The 20,750-nt window shown below is 35.9% G+C and overlaps 1 protein-coding gene across 1 annotated transcript in view; it reads right to left on the reverse strand.

Annotated features, from left to right (window-relative positions):
• Positions 1–20,750, reverse strand: part of Patronin (calmodulin-regulated spectrin-associated protein patronin) — a gene marked incomplete in the record, with an annotated part of 438,489 nt that overhangs the window by 68,346 nt on the left and 349,393 nt on the right. The window contains 1 exon segment of the mRNA XM_081769233.1: positions 8,056–8,145. Coding sequence (XP_081625359.1) covers positions 8,056–8,145 — 90 coding nt within the window.

Genomic DNA, 20,750 nt, shown 5'->3' on the forward strand with positions numbered 1-20,750 from the left:
ACACGAACAGCAAACATCTCCTGAGTTGTTTTTGGGAAGGTCATCGGGAAAAACTTACCCCCAAAGATAAACTATTCTATCTGTAATTTTGAGGATAAACGATTTATGCCATATTGTAAATTATTTATGATCTGGACCAAGTATATCGAGTAATTTTTAAGCAAATCGTCGGGAAAAATTTCCACTGTCAAAGTAAACTCTCTCTTTTGGATTTTTCTTTTTGGAACATGCGAGTTATACCATATTGTAAGATTAGTACAGAAAATATTTTTACTGAAATTACAACAAATTTGTCTCAGTTATTACTGAGAAAATTGTAAAAAAAACCTTGAGAAAACGTCTCATTCTGTATGTTATCGGGATAAATGATTTATGCTATATGTTAGTTTATGAATCAGTTGCAGTCCAAAACCAAGTCGCTAAGGAATCCTTGGAGTCGTCGAAGCAGTCGGACGTGATTTTCTTTAGCTCCGTGGTGCATTCAAGCGTGGAATGGGTATCTCAATAACCCTCTGGAGATGCAGAATAGGTTTGTTCGCCAGTGCGGCAATAAAAAGGACAAAAATAAAAGTGCTACATGCAGCCACAAATTCAAACGTGCTGTATGCCTACGGTTTGGTAATCGCGACATTGCTAATCATTTCTGGAGTAGAACAAAATCCGGGACCAACTAATTCTCAAAAGAATGATGTAACAGAAATCAAAGAAATGATTAACTCTCTACGGAGCTCTAATGAACTCCTAGTGTCTGAAGTGCGACAATTACGGGAAACCATGACGACGTTAGTGAATCGTGTATGTGTACTGGAAAATGAACTCGTACTAGTGAAAAGTGAACTAAATAATCTTCAACAGCACAATTCATTACTACAGAGTAAACTGGATGATCTGGAGAATCGTAGTCGAAGACAGAATTTAGTGTTCTATGGCGTTGAAGAGGAAGAAAGTGAAAATTGGAGCAACACTGAAAATAAAGTGCGTAATTTATTACGGGATCGTTTCCAGCTGGACTTATCAGACGAGAACATTCAGAGATGTCACCGTGCAGGCAGAAAACTTCCAGGCAGGTGTCGTCCAATAGTGTGCAAGTTCTTAAGTGATAAAAAAAAAGGAATCAATTCTACAAAATAAGAAAAAGTTGCGTGGATCAAATATCTATGTAGAACAAGATTATTCGTATGCAGTGCGAGATGAGAGGAAAAGTCTTCGATATTTTATGTCACAAGCTCGCAATCAAGGAAAACTTTCCTATATAAGTTATCGCTATTTATACATTGACGGCAGAAAATACACACTTTCAGAAATGTTAGAAAAAGAAGGAAGGCAACGTGTTGAAAGTGAAATACCAGATGTGACCGCACCCCCTACTGCTCTGCAAGAAACACCCAATCGTACTGATAATTCCCCCGAGGCACCTGTCATTCAACATGGAAAACAACAGAATTCCAGAACCCAACCCTCCTCCTGCTCTGCGTCAGTGAAGCGTAAACCGACCAGAAACCAGTGAGTATTGTGTTCTCAGGAACTGCAACATGTAAGTAGAACAAAACAATTGATCACCTGTAGCAACCAAAGTAGCGTTCCTCCACCAAAAGAAATTCCAGGAAATACTGAGTGTAATTCGAGATCCGGATTCTGTAAACATAACATGCATGAACCCTCCTCTCAGAAAGTTAAGTCTCTGAACCAAATATGTATGTTTTCTGTGTTTTATGAAAATACTTTTGGTTTGCGTTCCAAAGCTCAAGAATTTTATACAAATGTACTCTCAAATAATTATGATGTTATTATAATCACTGAAAGTTTCTTAACCGAAAATCATTTCGATACAGAGTTCTTTGATAATAGATACAAAGTCTTCCGCCAGGATAGAAATCTCGAACTGTTTAATCAATGTAAGGGAGGGGGTGTAATAATAGCAACACACTATAATCATAATATATATCTTGTTAATTCGTATGACTTGTATTTTGAATGTGTTCTTGTCAAACTTGTAATTCACGGTTTTAAATTATTCATATGTGCAGTGTACATTCCTCCTGAATCAAGTTTAGTAATATATGAACAATTCTATCAATTTATTGAGACTAATTGCCCAATAGGTAGCAACATTCTCTGCATAGGGGATTTCAATATTCCTGAAATAACAGGTTGTGCTTTTGATTTCTTATCATCAACAACAAATTGTAAAAAATTATATAACTTTATGTCCTTATATGATTTAGCGTCATTTAATAATATTCGTAACAGTAACGGCCGAACTTTAAATTTGGTATTATCAAATATTGATAAGGTTCTCGTTGAAAGAGACTGTCCTCTTGTTACTAAGGAAGACAGACACCATCCCGCAGTAAGTGTCTCTATCCCATTAAACGTTACAAAGAAAGAAAACAGAGAAGCTAAAGTATCTGGTTTCAACTTTAAGAAGGCTGATTTCAAAAAATTATACGTGGAACTGCACAAAATAAACTGGGGCTGTCTTTCGCAAATGAATGATATCAATAATGTGCTATCCAACTTTTACAACATGATTAATAATGTATTTAGTATGTGTATTCCCCGTAAGAAACATGTTAATGGAAATTATCCGAGCTGGTTCACTTATAGTATAATTAGAAAAATAAAATCCAAATCATATCATCATAAAAAATGGAAAAGTGGAATAACTGCAAGCCCATATCATCGTGAAAAATTTCATGAGCTACGTAAACAGATAAAGACCGATATATCAATTGCGTATAAAACATTCATTCTAGAATCTGAACTTTCTATTCATAATGATCCGGGCCAACTTTGGAGTTTTGTCAAAAGCAAAACCAAGCATATGTCATCAGCCTCCTTTACTTACAATGGGAAAGAACTAAATAAGGACAGTGAGATTGCTCAGGCCTTCGCGCATTACTTTCAATCTGTTTATAACAATGTCTCAGCAAAATATGACGTAGACAGTTTTATATCTAACAAGACGGAATGCATTAGCCTGTTGGACAACTTTCAACTTGGAGAAATACAACTGCGAGAAATTGAAGTGGCTATAAAGGCACTCAAACCAAAAGCGTCATGTGGACCGGACGGTATTCCTCCGTATGTTGTCAAAGGCTGTATTGATATATTCAAGCATCCGCTCCATACTATATTCAATATGTCCATAAGAACAGGCACTTTTCCGGACTTATGGAAAGAAAGTTTAGTGTGTCCAGTACCAAAGTCTGGAAATAAAAGCGAAATACAAAACTTCAGACCTATAGCTATATTATCTACTTTTGCCAAAATTCTTGAGAGTATTTTATATACACGAATTCTGAATCACGTAAAGCCAATTATATCTATACATCAACATGGTTTCTTACACAATAGGTCTACTGCAACAAACCTAGCAGTTGTAACAAATTTTATAGCAACGGAGTTAGACAAAGGCGGCCAGGTAGACGTTATTTATACCGATTTCAGTAAGGCATTCGATGTCGTGGATCATGATGTTCTAATGGCGAAATTAACAAGCCTAAACTTTTCAAAGTCGGCAATAGAATATATTGTATCGTATTTATGTAACCGGAAACAATCTATTCTATACAAGGGGCATGTCACCGAAAAGTTTGTTACTCTGTCTGGGGTTCCTCAAGGATCTCATCTGGGTCCTCTGCTATTTCTCCTACTTATTAATGAAATTCCACTTTTTGTTGAAAACTCTGAGATTCTCCTATTCGCTGATGATCTCAAATTATATTCTAGAATTAATTCAACTGAAGACTGCATACAACTACAACAAGACCTACAGCGAGTTCAAACATGGTGCGATGATAACAAATTAGTAATAAATGTATCAAAGTGTAAATCTCTGTCTTTTACGAGAAAAAGAAATCCTATCACTTTTGACTATACACTGAAAAAAACTAAATTGTCTAAACCAAGTACTGTCAAAGATTTAGGCGTTATTTATGATCCTGAACTAAATTTCAATCAACACATAGATATGATAACAAACAGCGCATATAGAAACTTAGGTTTAATTTACAGAATAGGGCAAGATTTCTCCAGTGAGACAAAGTTTACAACACTTTATTTTACATATGTTAGATCAAAATTAGAATATTGTTTTACAATATGGACCCCCAATAATAAAAAATACTCTCAAGAAATAGAAAACATCCAAACAAAATTCTTGAAAATGCTTACATACAAAAAAACTAATTATTATCCCAAATATTTTTCCTACAATGATCTAGTAAACAACTTTAATTTTCAAACTCTAGAAAAAAGAAGATGGATGTTGAACTTGTTATTCTTATACAAGTTATTAAACAATAAGATTGACTGTATGGAGTTGGTCTCGAAAATATCATTACGGATTCCCACTTGCAAAACCAGAGTAGAAAATACAGGGACATTTTATTGTGCAAAAGCCAGGAGCAATATATTATATAAATCCCCTATGTGGAGGCTGTGTAAATTATACAATGATATTGTAAATAAGCTTGATAAAGTGGATGTAATTAGTCTTTCAGAAAACAGATTCAGATCATATGTGAAACAAGAAATTTTCTGTAGTAATAATTAAGAAATTTATATATGTAACGTTTGCTGTATGTACACAACACTGTAATTGGGTATTAAGCCTGTTGTGTTGTATATTAAATAAATAAATAAATAAATAAATGAAACATTTCTTTACGAAATATGAACAAAATTGCCTGAGGCGTTAATGGTAAAATCATCGGGGTAAAGCTCACCCTAAGAGTAAATTACTACTTCTGAATGTTCACATGACGAACGAGTTATCATATTGTTAGGTTGTTAATGATACGTTTTTTTAATGAAATGTGGTTGAGAAAATTGTGCAAAAAGAACGCATACCATACAGTAAATTACACCATATGTATTTTTTTTTTCTCTCAGAAAAATGGTCGATACTACGGTGGAGTGCTGTTAATAAAATATGTATTTATAAAAAATAAATAAAAAGTTTTTTTTTTTTTTGTTGTTGAGAAAATTGAATTATTTTAAATTTTCATCCTTCAGTAAACTATCCTTACTTTTAGGTGTCGAAGGATATAAAATTCGAAACGATAGTATGTTATTAAACCGTTATGTCTGGAATTCGGTCCAGATACGTTGAACATATGGCCTCTATTTGAGTGCATGTAAAACCGTGACGAACCGACAGACGAATAGATGGGCAGACATCGAAAAATCATTTTTTTCGATATTGTAGGGGCCATGTAACTTGAATTCATTGAAATCTCGTATTCGATTTTTATAACTATCACCACACTTTTTTCTTTCGTCGCTCGAATGTGAAAACGAATAGGCCTACACCGACACATAAAATGATAATTTGTAATCCCAAAAATTTAATTTATGTTTAATGTATTGTCACGCTAGAAAAAAAAAAACTTACGCCTGTTACATCATTTTATTATCAGTTTTTCACCCTACTGTATAATTCAGAAGAACGGTATGATTATAGTTAATATCCATGGCATAATTTGGAAGCATTCGTGTTCTTCACAAATAGAGCTGTATAATTTAGTTTTGCTTAAAGAAAAATCTTTATTCCTTTCACAGACATATGATCGCATTTTTTGCACTTGTGGATATGAAAAAAAGGAGAGATAGAGAGAGTCAATACTCTAAAAAACAACAAACAAACAAACAAACACAAACACACACACACACACTCACTCACTCACTCACTCACTCACTCTCTCTCAACTTACTCTCTCTCTCTCTCTCTCTCTCTCTAATTATCATCAGCTTCTTTTTCATGACAAGGAGTTATTCTACTTCATTCGCTGTGATTGTAAGGCTACAGGTCGCGCATGTTTTTTTTTCTGTTCCTAACTCGCAGACACACTCGAAGTGAGTTGAAGTTTCTTCTGCTGTGCAAAAACGGAGAGGGGAGGAACAGGCATACCATATCAAACTGAAAACAATCGCTATTACTAATAGTACACTAATTCTGAATAAATACGTCATTAGAGGATACAAGAAGTTATTTCCTTATTATATTGTTTCGGTTCTTATTAACATAAAAATTATACACTTTCTATAATGTTTTGTAATAAAAAAAAGTAAAATGGATGGGATGGGCTGGGATTCAATCTGGTGTCAAAACAGTATAAGAACTAACAGTTCACCACTCTACCCACTTGACCACAGACACTACGTTTTGTTGCCTGTCTTTTTTATTAACAAAACAAATAAATGCTCATGGCTACTAAGCATGTCACTTCCAAACTTAAGAAAACAGTTTTCCTCTTTGTTTCTATATTTCCGTACATTATCTTGGTTCAGAAGCTAATTTATATTTGGCAGACAATTTACACCCTAGGTTTAAACCAATAAGTGCAATATTTTACTCCACTTTCTAGTTCCTTGATTCAACTTCTGGATACTACGATACAACCAATCGTGAAATTCCCTCTGCAGTCGTGCTGTGCTACTGCAAAGTTCCCTCGAAAGCATTATTGCCAGTATACACAAAACCGAGCATAATTTTGTTTTTTGCTTATATTTTTATTATATTTTTTGGAAATATCTTGTTAGATGGATTGCTTTCTATTATCTCCACTTACTAATAACTGAATTTTAATCATAAATGTAAGGAAAATGAAATAATTGCGAAAAATCGTAGTATACGCGCAATTTTTAATTTTTTTAAATTTTTATTTTTATTTATTTATTTATTTATTTGTTTGTTCATGGTGGTACGTTTGTCAGTTATCAGCAGTCCATACTTGAAAAAACTCTCAGAATTAGCACTGCTTGTTGGAAGTCACACACATGTAACTGCATTTACAACAAACTTCAAACAATTATCACTTCGGAATTCTCCATCCAGCTGCGATAGCTAACGCGCAACAAGTTCTCTATAGCCGTATCCAAATCACCCAGATTCATCGTTCATACCACGTTATACTGTTCCGTCAGTGGAAAACTACCGTTTTTAAATTAATGAAAACGTATTTTTAAAATTTCGCGTTATCTCGCGTATTTCGCGCAAAACTGCTAATTTCGTGTTTTATCGCGCAACGGAAACCATTGAAAATACAAATAGAATATCATAAAACGTCAAGAAACTGAAAATTACTTAATTCTGACGCATTTCCTTTTATCGCGCATTGCGAAAAACTCGTGCCTCTACTGATAGTGATATCACCCTTGGGTATAAACGGAACGACGTCACGTACTGAAAAAATGGTAAGTGGAGGTATCCATGGGGGCTGTACAATCTAAATTCATCAAGAGCTCGATGGGACCAACAGGTCGCTGGTGGAAGAACATGGAAAACAGGGTAGCGAAAATGTCACAAGTCGTTCTGCGCACGTTTAAGGACACTTTACACACACACACATTCCCATACATGATGTGGACCTCCGGAGATGGGTTATGCAGTCTAGTAGGAGACTAGGTATACCATCATTTTCGGCATCACATACCTGAGTGTGGCAGTTTAAACGGAGACACAACATTCTCGCGGAAAGTGACGATTTATTTCTACTGGACATGAAGCAGAGGAAACAGAAATCCGTGAAAAATATTAGTGACTCTGTGAACATTGTGGAACACCATATACTGTAAGACGGTCGAAGTAATGTGTATAATTAGGACCAAAGCGAGTTTTAGCTCGAAACGCACGGCGGTCGTACCTTGGCATTACAAGGCATGAAAACAGTTGTACAATCCGTCAGTGCTACAACATATAGTTATACCATCCAATCTATAATATCCGCGTGTGGGACGTTGTCACCGTGATTTGTTGTGTTGAAGGAGCCAGACGATGAGTTCGGTCCAAGGGTACACGACGCTGTATTTCGTCTTCGTAACGTTTACCTAGCTGCCTCGAAGTCCGGCAAACTTACAAAAGAACATGGTTGGCCCAAATGTTTTTTCCTACAACGCGACGGAACACTGTTCTGCTATCAAACGTGTGGAGTGGTCATCGTGAAAACACATTACGCGAAGAAATATCTTCAAGTATACTTAAACTTAAAAATTAAGTTTAAGTGACTAACTAGATCATTAAAATTTCTTGAACTTTATCATATTCCTTACCTCGCGAAGCTCTGTAAGATCCTCTTCTACCGAGTTGGCTTAAGCTGCGACATGGAGACGATCCTCTACCATCATCTGGTGAATCTGTTGCTGGAAAATTATTACTTTCTCACAACAAAATCTCTATAGATGTGAACATACAATTAAATTCATATTGAGAGAAAAATGTACGACTGGATCGGAAACTAAACTCAGGTCTTCGGACCGCTAATTGCTAAGTTAACTTGTACAGCAAAAAACCTGCAACATGAGCATGTAAGTGTATTGTGAAACGACGAAGTCTTCTGCTCCAAAATAAGTGTGCATGGGAGGACGCCGAGGCTTCGCCTGGCGTGATTCGTGCCACTTACATGTTATGTTGATTCCCTGCGCTGTTAGGCAGAGTTTCACAATAAACTTACATGCTCATGTTGCAGATTTTTTGCAGCGGACTGTACATTACCCAATCCATTCTATGACCAGCCACATAAGACAAGTAACTTGTCTTAGAAACAGAAATGTTGAATCTTGATTTAATTTCTTTAAATAAAATAAAATAAATAAATACATACATGAAAGAGAGGAAAAAATTGTCTGATATCAATCTGGAACAGAAAAATATCACAAAACAGAGATGATCTTTTCAACAGATCTTTATTAATTTAAAAACATTTGTAACATTCATAACTTATTCTTACTTGCAACTGTATTATTAATATTTCTGAAACGAGTATTAATAAAAAAAAGAAAAGAAATGAATTTCTGATACGTTAGATGATTATCTTGGTATTTAGGAGTGTTAACGCCGGTTTAAGATAGCTACTTTTGAGATGGCAAACGTGTTATACATCCATCTCGGAAAATATCCACAAAATTTTTGGCTATGCCATTGCACGAGTTTTTGAGAAACTCCAATAAGATCAAAAAAGATAATATTGAAGCTAAATTACTGTGGTGTAACACTGTTTAGACATACTTAACTGATCCTTTGGATTAATGGTGAAATGTAATTACTCTAGTTAAATACCTGCTAAATACATACTGTTATACATATCTAAATACATAGTGTTAAATACTCTAGATAAATACATACGGAAGTAACTTACAGAAATAACTTGATTTAAATTTACTAGCTGATAAAACAGTTGTGTCGGCGTTGGATCTAATATTCATATAGGATCTGGACAAATCTACAATAGCTTATTTATATACCACCAGTTACTTGTTATAATTGAAATGATTTCCTTTTGGTGCTTAACAATAGCGCGCTTTGGAGTTGGCGCTGGAATTGATTGGCTGAGTTTAACGTACCTTCCTAGCACCGAGGCTACATGAGACGTGCACCTACAACTAAAATGTGAGTCACATGTCCTTTTCCAGGAAATCGAACTGGTTTTACCCCAAAGGCACATATGCTAACTCTAAAGAGACAGACGGAAGCTCTAGTATGGGGTAATAAACAGTCCTTCCGGCTCAAAACTCCTTAGGGGCTAGAATCTATCAGCCGGCTTGTGGAACTCATGCCTTTAGGATAATGAGTAATCAACACATTGACTTCCTCGTCGTTAATGCCTGCTTTCTAGACTGAAGTTCGCTACTTCTTTCTTTCAAGTACCTCCCCAGCTGTCCTCATGCCGTTGGATGGACGCCGCAATGCCAACACCATCTAGTGAGTATGAACGGTTACTCATCATTCCTCTATTGAGCTGAGAGTTTACCCTGCACTGCTTGACTTCGCAGATCTCACAGAAAAGGGCATTCTTATGCGGCTAAGCCACTGGCATATACGAGTTATTCATAATCACATGTATTCTGTCGTTATTAGCAGATTATTTTCCAAAAATGAGATGCTTCCATGCACCACAATGCTCCCTCCCTCTACTGCCACCATACCTTTAGCAAGTCTCTCTGGAGTTCAACGCTTTTGTGTATTGTCAATATTTCTGTCTCATACAGAACAATATTCCACACAAAGCACTTTATGAGCCTTTTTCTCAACTCTTTTATTCAAGGTCCCACAAAATAGCATTTTATTCCTACTAAAGGCTTCTTTCGCCATTTCTATCCTTGCTTTTATTTCACGTTCACACTTCATATCACTAATAACATTATACAGGTATCAAAAGCTAGTCACATGTTTCATTTTCTGTTCTCCTACTTCTATATTTGACACTGACCGCTTCGTTCTAATGACCATGACATTTGTCCTGCTAACATTTATGTTCATTCCATATTCTTCACTGCTCTTCCTCAAGTTCTCTAACATTTTACTGATTTTATTTTCAGCATATGCAAACATTATGCACCTAACCCCTCTACTTCCTACCGAAATGCCGTCTTTATTATCTGGGCTCTTTTCGACTATCTCTTCTAGACATATATTAAATAACGTCGGCGTGAGAGACCCTGTCGAACTCCTCTTCCAATTAAATTGCACTCTCCTCTGTCATTTCTTCCCCTATTTTAACACTTTATATGTTGGTTTATACATAAGTTTATTATGAGTCTTCGATTTTTCCATTCCAACCCAACCATTCCCATCAACAATTTCCAGCTCAGCCGGTCAAAAGCCTTTTCTAGATTATTAAATACAGTGAAACCTCTGAATAACTGACATCAATGGGACATGAATTTTTGTCCGTTATGGAGACCTTACAGAAATTTAATTTCTCACAACGGTAATTGTATGCAGTAATATACAGTAAATACATTATGTATGAGCGTAAATACGTAAAATTCAATATGAAAATAATTTATAAAATTCAATATGAAAATAATTTATTTCTCAAAAGATGTGTTAGGAACCAACTAAACTCTTTTGTTTAACGAAAAAGACACGCTTCTTCCTCTACAAGGATAATAAAACTCATTAACAAATATCCTCTGAAAATCCTCAGTACGGCTGCGGAAGAAATATGTATGTGTGAGGGTGTTTGAGTACAAGCACGGTATCTTCGTTGGCGGAATGGATGAAAAGGCAAGTTATTGGGAGTGCATATGTTTATTGACTCAGCCCCAGTCACAAAGAATATCTTCTTAGAGAAAGTGATAGGATTCTTGGCCATACGACTGACCTTGCATGAGTGTTATTGCTTATTGAAGGTTTTGTAGGATTTCCACCAAAAAACAGTTTATTGCGGGCAGAAAAAAGGGAAGAATTTCAAGTTCAGCTTGAAGCTGTTCTGTTTGATGGTTCACCAGATCTAGACACATGATAGTAACACTTGTGGGGAAAAGATTTTACTGTAATATATCGCAGGACCAAGAATAATTCTTGTCCGTTATAAAGAGGTTATTGCAACGTTTGGGGTAAAAAAGGACTGTCCGCGTCCGTATCTGAGAGTGCCCGTAAAAGGGAGGATTTTGTTCCGTAATACAACATATATTTTTGACAGGACATAAAAATCTGTCCGTATGTTAGAGGTGTCCGTTACGGGAGGTTTCCCTGTACAACATACACCTCTTTCTTTTTTCTATAAATATTTCACCGATTGCCTATAGTGAGTGCAATTCTTGTAACCTTACCTATCTTCAACCCGTACCGTTTCTCAACTTTTTCATTACTTCTATTCAATATTTGATACATAATTTTTGCTGCTTGCGATATAAGACTAGTAGTTCTATATGTCCACATCTATCTTGGTTCAATTTCTTACTCAATGATCGTCTTCAGGGAATGTTTGACCGCTCTCCTATTTCATATATTTCATTGCGGAGTCGGAACAATGATTTCTTGCTCTTGTTTTCCATATTCTTAATGAATTCAATTGGTATATTGTTTATGCTGGTTGCTTTTTCATTCCTAATCTCGGATATAGCATTTCCAAACTCATCCGGAAGAATATTACACTCATTGTCATCCTCGTATACTTCATTTTCTACATCAACATCTAGGTTACGTGGTCTACCTCTACTCCCATACAGGTACTTAACATATTCTTTTCATCTTTATAAGATTCCACTCCTCTCACTGACTACCTTCCCATTTTAATTTTCTACTGCCATCAAAATACATCCAGTTCCATAGATTTGTTCACCCTCTTGTACATTTCTTTATTTTTCCTTGGCTGCTTATAATTCTTCTATTTCTTTACATTTTGTTTCGTATAACTCTTCCCTTGCTCTGTCTCTTTTTCTTCGTGACTCGTTTAACTTCTTGTACATTTTTCTACTCCCTTTTAAATTAATCTATTTCCACGTCCTCTTTTTTCTTTTGTTCTGTAACCCATGGTTTCTCAGCATTTTGTGTTCTCGGTAACCTCTTACTACTTCTGCAGCCTGCTGTATGAAAAGTTTAATGTGTCATAGTGTCTGTTACTACCAGCACGTAACTCTTCCCCCTATGAATACTTTTCTTAAGTTTTCTACGAAAAGATTTCTTCTCCCTCCTTCTTCAACTTTACATCATTCAACTTCTTGTTGCCTACTTTTCTTCTGGCTACATCTTTCAACTGAATATCCACTTAGCCCAGCACAAGGTATGATGAGAAAAAAAATATCAGCCCTGGGACGGGTCTTTGTGTTCTTCAAACTGTTCCGACACCTTTCCTGAATCACAACATAGCCTAATTGATATCTTCGGTCGTCTATTGAGGATTTCCAAGTATATCTTGTTTTCTTGTGCTGGTTAAACAAGTGTTTCCAATTTCAAGTGAATCCTGTCTACAGAAATTGACCAGTCCCTCTACTGTTTCATTTCTTTCGCCTACGATACTACCTTCCTGTCCTTTCTCATAGCTGCACTGAATCCTCTATTACAATTCAGCAGGCACCCTTCTTTTCCCGTCTATAATTTCTTCTATTTTCTTATAATACTTCTCTCCTTCTTCACTTATTCTTTTTTCGTTTTAACTCTTAACATCATTACTCTGTCATCAATACATTCTATTTTTATTACCTAAATAAAACGTTGTACAACCTTCTCTAATCAATTCCCCAGTACCTTCTCATCTAACATCACAAACTCCTATCAAGTTTGGATTATTATACTAAAGGTGTAGCTATGATCACCTAGAAACTTGATAGAATCAAATTAAGTTGATTGAGAAATCAATGGAGCTGAAAACAAACGAACAGGTCGACAAGAAGGAGATGAAGTGGACGAAGAAGTTAATGGTGGCTAAGGTAATAATCTGAGAAAATGATAGTGGACGAGGAGGCTGACTACGCAATCGCTTGGAATTAATGGTTGGGTTATAGGTGGAAAAAATGTTTTGTTTCTAAACAGTGGTGGATTTCATTGGTAAGATGGGTATGCGAAACGGTTTACACAGAATAGTTCTTCAGCTACTTTTTTCGTGAATTCTCACGATAGGATAATTTACGAAGTATATTTTTGAGCTTTCGAGATCTATGGTCATTTTAGCCGTCACGTATGAAGGATGACGCCCTTCGGCGATCACAATATCCGAGGAAATGAGGAAGGAACGGCCTAGGACCGTATGTTAGGTATCATCCCAGCATTTCCCTGGTGTGAATAAGGCAAACCCAGAACAATCCTCATTCAGGATGACTGGCCTGAAATAACTTTCTATACTTTTTCGACTGAGTGTCAAACCGTGAATTGAACACGGGACAGCTCGCGCCGATGGCAAGAGCGTTAGGACTACACTACGCGAGGCCACCTGGATGGGATAATTCATGAAGATAAATTTAATTACTATGATACACTATTGATTAGCTACTTATTTGATAGTTAGATTAATTATAAAATTTAAAATTACTGTGGTCCAATGACGGCTGAAAGTATTTTTGAATGCGCTTGTACCATTTAATTCAACTGACACATGCATGCGTGTCTGTCCGTCCAAAGATAACTCTTGTAAAACTTTACCGGTTTTAATGAATCTTGATTTGCGCAATCTTGTTAAAAAATCTGGTCACCCACTTTGCTTTGAAAAGCCTGCACTCTCATCCACAATTAGAATCACATCAAGAAAATGCGGATTTTCTTTATCTAGACTTTTATCTAGAGCCAAAGTATTAGCATTTTCTACGTAGAATGTAGTCTTCTAAAGCAAATTGAGTAGCCAAGGCGTTTTTGAACGAGACTGTACCTTTTTCCAACCTGTAGAAATAGCCTTTGCTTCCGGTTGAAACCACCAAAAATAAAGCGCGCGCCATGCACACATGTTTTGCGGTCAGATTCCCTATGGGAAAGTAAAATTTCATTTCAAACTATTTATTTCCGTTATTCACCTGTCTTCTTTAGCTTAAAGGACATAATTGTGAGACGCTGAACTAAAAATCTTCATTTCGTTTTCTATCAAAAATAAGGAATGAAAGGAAGTAACATCTATCCAATATTGCAAATTTGCATATGCATATATAAATATGTTTTACATGTTCATTAATAGCTATACGGTTAATGTAATACTTCTTTGATGTGGGGAAAACTGATTCGATTCCTAGTGGAAGCTCATGTGGTTTAGACCCCATGTTAAGCTGTAGGTCAACATTTCACACAGCCACGATGCTAAAAGGGCCACTAAACTCCAATACAACCAATGTAATTTTCTGGAATAAACTACTTCAAAGAAACATGATTTTCATAAATATGGCGTGTATTTTTGTTAGGGTATCCCGATTCGCTGTGCTGAAACCAGACAAGGATAAGCGGATAAAAGGGCAAGTTTTTTCAACTTTCGAAAATTTATCTTATTTATGTAATATGAAGACAAAACAAAAGTAACTTTCACCAAAAAATCTTTCATATTAATTTTTAGCAGTAAGGCGATGTTTCCTTTGAGGCTTTTGAACGATGCTTGCTGCATTGAGTTAAAATAAGTGAACAATAAAAAAGTTTCCGCCCATTACTTTAAAAAAATTACGTTCATTTTCGTAAAAAAATAAGATTTTTTTGTGGAGTGGAGGTGGGTTGAATATTCAATATATTTTTCTGAGTCTTCCAGATTTAAAGTCAGTCGAGGACGAAACACTGAATTCAACTTTTAATTCCTACTTCCTCTCAACCTTCGATTAAAATTATATACTGCCAAAAATTTTGTAAAAATTCTATTTTTGTGGGGTACATTGAAATCAGTACAGGGTAAGTGTTCAAAATATCGAATATTATGTGTATACATAAAGTTCTGCTTGCTTCTACAATACACAGAGTCACTAGTATGGGGTAGTAAACTTTATTTAGGTATTAGGCCTAACAGTTACAAAACATATCTAAAACTGCGATAGAAGGATTTACCCAATACTCATTGATCACGATGGAAAATTATTTTGACTTAAGCCTTAATAATTTCCATTGTCTTCTATTTTTAATACATACGTAGGTTGGAAGCATATTTGCAATGGGAGATTTCAATGTAGTTGTAGGAAAAAGAGAGGAAGGTAGCGTCATAGGCAAGTATGGTTTATACGAAAGAAATGTAAAAGAAGAGGAACTGGTCAATTTCCGTGGTCAGGATTCACTAATAATTGGGAACACATGTTCAATCAGCACATGAGAAGATATACTTGAAAATCTACAATAGACGACGGAAGATATCAAATAGACAATGTTATGACTCTGGACTGGTATCGGAATAGCTTGAAGAAAGCAAAGACCCTTCCCGGGGCCGACATTTTCTCTGATTATAACCTTGTGCTGCCCTACGTGAATATTCAACTGAAAAATGTAGTCAGAAGAAAAGCAGGCAACAAGAGGTTGAACATTAAAAAATTGAAAACCGAGGATAAAATCTTCTCGTAGAAAACTTCGAAGAAAAGTATTCAAACGAGGAGAGGTTAGATGCAGATAGTAACAAGCAATGGACCATATTAAACTTTTCATACAGCAGGTTGCAGAAGTAGTAGTAGATTACCGCGAACACAAAACGGCTAAGAAACCATGAATTACAGAAGAGATGCTACAGAAAATGAGGGAAACAAGAGCAGATTCACAGGTAGTTAAATCAGTTACGAAGGGACATCTATTGAACTGGAGAGGAAACAAGGGGTATTACGATGGCAGTAAAAAGTAAGAATGAGAAGGTAGTCAGCGAGAGGAATGAAGTCTTAGGAAGATGGAAAGAATATGTTGAGGACTTATACGAGAGCAGATATAGATCGCGTGATCTAAATCTTGAAGCAGAAAATGAAGTACGTGAGGATGATAAAAGGTTTAATATTCTTCGGGATAAGTTTGAGAAAGCGATACCAAAGATTAGAAATAAAAAGGGCAACCGGAAGAGATTATTTACGAATTTAATTGACTAAGAATATGGAGACAAGTGCAAGAAAGCATTGTTTCGATTCTGTAGTGAAGTATATGAAACAAGAGTGTGATCCAAAGTTTTCCTGAAAGTGATCATAATGCCGCCGACTCAGAAATATAAACCCAGAGAAAGTGACAATTATAGAACTATTAATCTCATATCGCATGCAGTAAAAAGTATGCGTCGAATACTGAACGGAAGATTTTATGTAAGAACACATAAAGAAGCTGAGGAGAAACAGTTCGGATTTAGGAGAGGTAAAAAATGAAATGAAATCTTTGAGGTTTACGTCGCACGTTATGTCGGCTAGGCTAAAGGAGACGGTAATGATGAGAAATGAATGAAATGGTGGAGTAAAGAAAGTGGGAAGAAAGAGAGAACCCGAGAAAACCCACGCAAACGATCTTTGTCCACCACAAAGCTCACTTGGTGCGAGCTGGGATCGAACCAGGGATCCCATGCACTTAAGAGAGATAGGGGCACAAGAGATGCGATTAACTTAATAAGGGTAATCAATAAAAGTCTATAGAAAAAGGGAAAGAAGTTGTATTTACTGATCTAGAAAAGGTTTTTAACCAGCAGAGCTGGGAATTGTTAATGTAATGAGAGTTGAGTTGGAATAGAAAGATAGAAGACTCAAGAAATTTACATATCACCAACTAGGGGAAGAAATGACAGAGGAGAGTGCAATTGGAAGGAATTCGACAAGAATGTTGTCTCACGGCGACGTTATTTAATATCTATCTACAAAAGATAGTCGAAAAGAGCCCACATAATGAAGACGATATTTTAAGAGGAACATTATAAAAATGTTATATACGGTGTGTAAACAATATGAAAAGAAACTCAATACGATGTCAGAAACTTGAGGAAGGTTGTGGAGAATATGGGATGAAAATGAATGTTAGAAAGATAAAAGCCATGGTGGCTGTAACGAAGCGATCGGAAGTAAAAAGAGAGAAAACATAACAGGTGACTAGTTTTCGATACCTGGGTAGTATTATAAATTATGATAAAGTGCGAACGTAAAACAAAAGCAAGAATAGGAATGGAATACAAGTATTTAGGAGGAAGAAAAGTCTATTTTGTTGTGCCTTGAATAACGTGTAGAGAAAAAGACTCATAAAATACTTCGTGTGGAGTATTGTACTGTATGGGGCAGAAACATAGACAAATGAAATCTAAGTTTTACGTCCCACAGTTATGCCGGCTAAGCTAAAGGAGACAGTGATGATGAGAAATGAATGAAAATGGTAGAATGAAGAAAGTGGGAGAAAACGGGAGAACACCGAGAAAAACCCCACACACACGATGTTTGTCCACTACTAATTTTACTTGGTGCGAGCTGGGATTGAATCAAGGGCCCCATGTATCAGAGATGAACACACTGCCAAAATATGCACATTACGAAAATGTGATGAAAAAAGATTGGAAACTTTCGAAATGTGGGTGCGGAGAAGAAAGGAGAGAATTAGTTGGATCCAGCGGAAAACGGATGAAAAGATGTTAGAAACAGTACGGGAAAAAGAATGATTGTAGATGTAACTGAAAAGAGGAAGAGAAATTGGTTCTGAGAAGGAACTGTATTGTGAGGGACGCGCAAGAGGGTATGGTGGAAGGAAAGAGTGGCTAAAAGCGAAGGAGGCTACAGTTGATGGACAGTATCAAAAGGAGAGAAATCACACGGAAGATGATGTTAGCTGAAGATCGTGGTGCATCAAAGCTTCTCAGTTGCGGCAGGTGATCTGTCAATGGGAAAATACCCGTGATGATGACGATAAGAGTGTTTTGCAACCTGACTAAACTGAGTTTTCGAGGAGATAGGTAGGCAACAAATGAAACTTGACCTTATAACTTACACTTATCTGTAACTTTCATTATGCACATTCGCAACAAATGAAACTTGATCTTGTAACTTACACTTATCTGTAACTCTCATTATGCACGTTCAAATCTTTCACCAACTTTCTGGACTTCGTAATCTGCGCGCGCCACCAACACCCACATCCGCATCCACACACCCACACTCACACACTCTTTCTCTCGCTCTGTGTCACTCACTCATTTACCGCTAGTATATTACATTCATTTCATGTACGTTTACAGTAAACTCATCACCAGAACCTCCACCAAAGTTGCAAGAGAAAACCAGTTTAACCAGATTTACAAGATTTAATACTCATTAAACTATGTAGGTACAATAGTGGTGAAAGATTATATCAATCCATTAATGGTTATGTGCTTGTACCCTAACACAGTAAATAAGAAATTTAACATTCCTGCCAACGTGTCAACTAATTCCTGTTTTAGGATACCATATAATATTTTTAGCTAACAATTCTAACTCAAGGACTAATTTGTTTTTTCTAGTTTATAATTAACACAGTCAGTACAATTATTTCATATTTCAGACCGATGATTTATAAGCAACTTCCTTGCCAACCTTTACGATGTCTCTGAAATGTGTGTGCCTGTATCTTGCTGGCTATTCGGCTGTGGATATGCATTTAACGTAAATTAATAGTTTCTTTCTGCGATTTTTTCATGACCTATGATTAAGAAGTATATTTCCGAACTACACAATTTTTTACGACTTATAATTGTAAGGAAGATTCCGGCTTACTGTGCTGACTCCGGCGTTAACCACTATGATATCCAAAGTTCTTCACGCCAACCACTCATGCAAATGATACTCAACGATGTAAAATATTTCGACTGACCCACAATCAGCACAGTACAAAGAAAATTAAAATTCGCACCATTCCTAAAGTTCCTAAACAACAAGTTTAGCACACACACCCGGTCATCTTCCTCGACGACCTAAAAATGGAGTCTCGAGAGTCCGTTTGACGATGTCCCTCGTGCACAACAAACCTAATAGAAGTATGCCATACGTCCAACTTCAAGAGCTTCCAAGTCAAACGTTTTGTATCCTATGTTTTCACTATACGGAAATTTCATAGCTGTTCCATCATTTGGTCCGTGAACAACTACCTTAAGATCCTCTCGCCAGCACTCGCACAAGCGGGAATACCCACTTAACCACCCCAAAGCTCAATCGTAATTAAAAATAAATAAATAAATAAATAAATAAAAATTAAAAACAAGTGCTGTAAAATTCCGAAATTCCCTTACTCAATACCACCTCAGTTTCCATTAATAATAATAATAATAATAATAATAATAATAATAATAATAATAATAATAATAACTGATGAATCTTACATACCTCATACTCACTACCTCATCGAAAACCGAAAAGGCTTTCTTGACCTGCACCAAAATCATACTGAAGACCCCCCCCCCTCGAACTTTCACATCCTCATTAGGAAACTTAGTCACACTCCACACATCCATACATCCACATCCCCCCCCCCCCAAAAAAAAAAAAAGCAAGCAAATTTAAAACTTGTCTTATATTCGATATCAGGTTGATCTTCCAACTTCGTACCACAAAAATATGTACTTTTCATCATTGGGTTGCTGCTAACTTCACTTACTCCTTAAATGCATTATTCAGCCTCTTCTATGTTGGTGGCACTATACCTCTTTTTCCGATTCCCATCAACGATCATCGATACTCCTGCAGCGCTCAAATTCTCCATCATTCTGTCTTAGAACAACAGTAAATGTTCCAAGTAAGTGTTCTCAAAATTCTTTCTCTAGACTTTTTCACGTCTTCTAAAAAGCAAGCGAAGATACTTATCTTGCTCGCGAAGCCCCTCCCTGGTCTTAATTATCTATATTACCCATCTCACTGCGTTCAGTTCAGTTCACATATACGTATTTCCAACCTTGCAAATTTATTTTTTATTTTTAATATAATTTTGATAAATACTTTTCGTTTTACACTATCACCTATTATTTTAGATTTTTTTTTTAAAAAATTGTTAAGAATTTAAAACACCAAACTTACTACAGGCTATTTAATTTCACTACTATCAAGTAATTCGTACCTGTTATGAGCCTTTTCTAGAATATGAGTGAAGTTCAGTGTCAGCAAGTGCTTTTTGATATTTCAGTCTACAACACGAGACTATGTGATGTATTTCACATTGCAATGCTAATTAAGTTTGTCAATATGTCCAAAGTCTTACTGTTTTGATAAATCTACAACGCTCATATGCGGTTGGGAATCATTTGTATCATTTACTTTCTATTTTGAATTTGCACCTGTATCAAAGGGTTGATAAAATTATGACAAAATAACATACTAATGTGCCGAAAATTAAAAACCACTTTTCTTTTCCTACTTTTAAAGCAGAAAGACCAAAATTAAAGTAATTACATATCTTGTTACTAGTGTTAACATTTCCTCCTACACATAATCTATGTTTATTGTAATAAATAGTGAATTTATTTATCTACCTATTTTATAATACTCCACCGCAATCAGATACAAATCTGAAGAAAATTAAAGAAGAAGGTGAGAAACCAATATAATTCCCTGACAATTTTTGTTCTAATGTTAAATACGAACTCAGTGAATATTTTCGGATTTAAAAA

This window comes from Thermobia domestica, chromosome 8 (assembly GCF_964235325.1).
Source record: "Thermobia domestica chromosome 8, izTheDome1.hap1.1, whole genome shotgun sequence".
NCBI classification, from domain to species: domain Eukaryota; kingdom Metazoa; phylum Arthropoda; class Insecta; order Zygentoma; family Lepismatidae; genus Thermobia; species Thermobia domestica.